This window comes from Sinocyclocheilus rhinocerous, unplaced genomic scaffold, assembly GCF_001515625.1.
Source record: "Sinocyclocheilus rhinocerous isolate Xijiao unplaced genomic scaffold, SAMN03320098_v1.1 scaffold2119, whole genome shotgun sequence".
In the NCBI taxonomy this organism is placed as follows: Eukaryota; Metazoa; Chordata; class Actinopteri; order Cypriniformes; family Cyprinidae; genus Sinocyclocheilus; species Sinocyclocheilus rhinocerous.
Window position 1 is genome coordinate 171995 of NW_015629034.1, and position 4611 is coordinate 176605.

A 4611-nucleotide genomic window follows, 5' to 3' on the forward strand; every position below is an offset into this window, starting at 1 on the left:
TCTGTCTGTCTGTCTGTCTGTCATCTATCATCTATCTATCTGTCTGTCATCTATCTATCTATCTGTCTTTCTGTCTGTCTGTGTCTGTCTGTCTGTCTGTCTATCTGTCTATCTATCTGTCTGTCTGTCTGTCTATCTATCTGTCTGTCTCTCTTTCCACCCGTCTGTCTGTCTGTCTGTCTGTCTGTCTGTCTGTCTCTCTTTCCATCCATCTGTCTGTCCACTTACCATGTTCACTTGGCAGCATAGTATAATATCTGTATAAATGTCTATATAATGTAATGTAATAAGTTATGAAGACTGTTGTGAAGAAACGTGGGATCTAGCTGAGACATTATTATTATTATTAGTTTTTCTGCCACAGGTGCTGTGTTCCTTGTGAAAACAAAGTACACTTAGCATACTTTTTTTAACGTATGCTAAGTGTATGATTACAATATCTGTACTATTTACAGAAATAATATACTTTTCTTTGCATGTTAATTGCAAATGCGTGAAAATGTATTAGAGTTTAAATTCATATTAAATACAATTAGTTGAACTTAAGAGTGCTTTTGACACTTACATATCGACACAAGTACATTTTTATATTTCGTTTTGCAATTACTTCTTTTGCCTTAGAAATGTGGTTGAACTGGACTATTAAGTGTTTTTTTTTTGTATAAAAAAAAATAAACTTTTCTATTGAAACTTGAAGTATTTTTTATATATTTTCTTAATTACATTGTAATGATGAAGTTGCAATTTAGTACATTTAAAATATATTAACTTTAAATGTACAGTAATATCAAATAACTCACTTCGGTTCAAATTAAGATCAAGCACTTTACATGTGTTTTAGTATGTTAGTCAACACTTCAAAATAAGTGCACTTCTTTGAAGCATTCAAGCAAGCAAGATTATTAAAACATAATTTAAAAACTAAAACTTTTAAATTGACTAAGTGTGTTATAAAACAGTCGTGAAAGTTAAGTACACTTAAGTGGCCTTTTATGTCATTATTATTATATTACCTGCAAGTACAGATCTGAAGTGCACATACAATACAGTTAAGCACACCGCTTTCTCACAAGTGTTAGTTTAGTGGTTAATAATCGGAGGAATTGGTTGTGTGCTGATCAGAGCACTTGACCTGAGGAATTCTTCCTCTAGTGAATGTAGGTTTAGAGAGGAGAGAGTTCGTCTGAATGAATCTCAGTCACATATTTAGCTGGCTATTGCTGTTGTTGTTGCTCACCGCTCATAGAGGAGTCGTTTATCCTGAGAGTGTGTCACATCTTTCATACAGATCTTCAACAGAAGGAACGTCAATTTCAAAATAACAGGTTTTCCACATTAGATTTCACTCTCTTGTTCGAATGAAACCGTTTTCAACACGCAGTAAAACCGTGATGACTGTGTCTGTTGTCCTCAGAGATTCAGTTCACCCTAAAGCGCCTCCAGGCACCAGGTGGAAGGAAGTTCGTCATGATAATAAAGTCACGTGGCTGGTGTCGTGGACGGAGAACATTCAGGGCTCCATCAAATACATCATGCTCAACCCCAGCTCCAGAATCAAGGTCAGAAACAGCACATACTAAATGTGTCCAACATAATTTGTTCGCAAAATAATATGACGCGTACCACACCGAGACTGAAGCATCCTTCCGTATTCACCTGTGTAATTGTGTTATACTGTATATATATATATTATTGTGTGTTATAATGGGAACGCTGGCCATAGCAGGTGCTTTGAAGTACAGCAGTCCTCTTAAAAATCTTGATGGACTAGTGGCAGTAATCTCAAAATCACTAAATATTAGAATATTTATTGGCCAGTCACTTCTTTTAATACTAGTAATGTCCCATTTGCAAGCAGTCTGTCTCTTAAATTTTTTAGTTTAATTATTTGGTCAAATTGACAGAAAGAGGAGAAGATTTCTTTAGTTATTCTGCAAGGATGAATTAAATCTATAATGTCACAAAAGATTTCTGTTTCTAATAAATGCTGTTCTTCTGAACGTCCTGTACCTCAAGGAATCCTGGAAATAATGTATCACCATTTCCAACATTGATAATAATCAGAAATGTTACCAAATCAGCATATTAGAATGATTTCTGAAGGATCATGTGACACTGAAGACTGGAGTAATGATGCTGAAAATTCAGCTGCACATCACAGGAATAAATTACATTTTAACATACATTCACTTAGAAAACAGCTATTTTAAACTATAATAATATATCACAATATTTGTCATGATCTCCAGCTGGAGTGCCCATGAGCTCCTCTAGAGGGCACTCCATTTTGTACCTTGCCATTCACTCAGGACTCTATTTCCCATAATCCTTTGCCCGGACTCATCAAGTGCATCACCTGTCTCTCATCAGATCTCATCATCAGTTCACAGCTGTCTCACATTAGTAGGACTATAAGAATAGCACACACACTCTGGTGATTGAATGTTGTATAGCTCTTCCGTGGTTTCTAGTTTCTCTGTTTCCTTGCCTTCGTGTTTTGATCCCTGGACTGTTTTCTTGTTTATGATTGTTTTGCTGCCTGCCCTGACCATTGCCTGATTATCTGGATTACTCTTTTGCCTTGCCACTGCCATTGTTGTTTGCTGTTGTTGACCACGCCTGTTTGACTACGCTCTTATTAAAGCCTTGCATTTGGATCCCCACTTTGTCGTCACGCCTGCCTCGTTACAATATTACTGTTGTGACTGTATTTTTAATTAATGCAGCTTTGGTGAGCAGAAAAGACATTATTTCGAAATTCTTACTGACTGCAAACGTTTGAACGACAGTGTATATTGAGAAACTTATGTATTAAAAGCAGTATTTATAGGAAAAAAGAGCTTTTGAAATGCCAACGAGGGGCTTCTGACAACAATTTTAAGCAATGATTAAAATGAATTGATTTTGAATCCGTTCAGTGAAATGCATTCGCTGTAATTTCTATAAAGCTTTATATTTTTGCGTGTGTCTCAGGGAGAGAAGGACTGGCAGAAGTACGAGACGGCGCGGCGGCTGAAGAAGATCGTGGAGCGCATCCGAGCGCAGTACCGCGAGGACTGGAGGAGCAAGGAGATGAGGATCAGACAGAGAGCCGTCGCTCTGTACTTCATTGACAAGGTCTCACTTCATCACACAGGCCAGCTGTTACATTCACTACATTTGCTTTCTGGGAGCAATAAAGTATAACTGGTCTAATCTTGTGCTGAAGTGAACTTTCATAATCTACCTGTCACATGGTACGCAATCAGGGAGAACAGAAACAGGTGAGGAGTAATCAAAGATAATTAATAGAACACAGCAGAGACAAATAAACATAATCAGGACAGGAACTGGAAGGAAACCAAATAAGGGCATACAGAAACAAGAGGCAGGAACTGAGGGAGAACCAAACAAAAACAGACCATGTGACAACGTGACACTGCACTTATTTATTAGGTAATTGGTAGCATTTTAGATTAGGGAACATCATTCACTTTTAACTAGTTGCTTATTGGCTGTTTATTAGTACTTATAAAGCATGCATTAATGCCTTATTCTGCATGTTCATGTTTTAGATCCTTTAATCCACCCTTTACCTACATTTAACTATACTAACTATTAATAAGCAGCAAATTAGGAGTTTATTGAGGAAGAAACTCTTAGTTAATAGTGAATACGTGTTCTCTAATCTAATGTGTGGGCAGGTAACTTTTTCCTTATAATAATATACTGTATATCAGTGGTCCTCAACTGGTTGCGCTTCAAGGCCCAGATTTTAATTGTCCCACAAAAATACAATTATTACAAAATTATTAGTAAACAAAAATGTACTAAATCAAACATTTATTTCTCGTTACCAAAATGTATTAAAATGATTAATATAGGCTGAAATTAATTCAAATTTTTAAATGTTTACAGTATTAATACCTGCAGCCAATAATTCATCAAAACATATTTATGAGTCATATTTGTTTCGCAACCTAGCCGTGTTGGCATCTGCCTAATCACTTCGACGTAGTGAATTTAATTGTTGCACATAATAAATCCTGTTTCCTTGATGAAAGTTGATGAACTTATTTTTTTAGTTGCATTGTATTTATTTTTAGCATTGATTTTTTTTCCCTGTGATATATGACGTGTAATTCAATTAATAACGTTTTTTCGCACCATTTTCACCTTCTCTCTGACCCTTAGAATTAAACTAAAGCTAAACTAATAACCGTTTTATAAAAGCAATAAGCCCCATGATGCCGTGGTTTACAGTGAATTTATAACAGCTAAGGGGCATTGTTAGGCACGACGCGAAGCGAAGTCCTTAGCTGTTATAAATTCACTGTAAACCACGGCTTCTTGGGGCTTATTGCTTTTATAAAACGGTTATTCCATATACGTAGTTAGGTTTCGCAAAATAAAACCGAGCAAATAAAGTGTAATGATATTAATAAAAACAGTATTGGTTGCAACAAAGTGGTTGCCGAGCAGCACACAGAAGTAAACAAAGGTGTATAGAGTAATTTACAACAGCTTCGAACGTATGGGATTACAATTCTGCCACAATTCTGCGTGCGAAAGATCATATTTTGAGCACGCAAAAGTGCGTTTTGCACGCGCGCGAACTGAGTTCATTTCACT

At 36.2% G+C, this 4611-nt stretch overlaps 1 protein-coding gene across 1 annotated transcript in view; it reads left to right on the forward strand.

The window, feature by feature from the left end:
* LOC107738550 (DNA topoisomerase 1-like) overlaps positions 1-4611 on the forward strand; it is a 31043-nt gene that overhangs the window by 14852 nt on the left and 11580 nt on the right. The window contains exons 10-11 of the mRNA XM_016550315.1: positions 1415-1559; positions 2974-3117. Of these exons, the coding sequence (XP_016405801.1) occupies positions 1415-1559; positions 2974-3117 (289 nt within the window). The remainder of the gene's footprint in view (positions 1-1414; positions 1560-2973; positions 3118-4611) is intronic.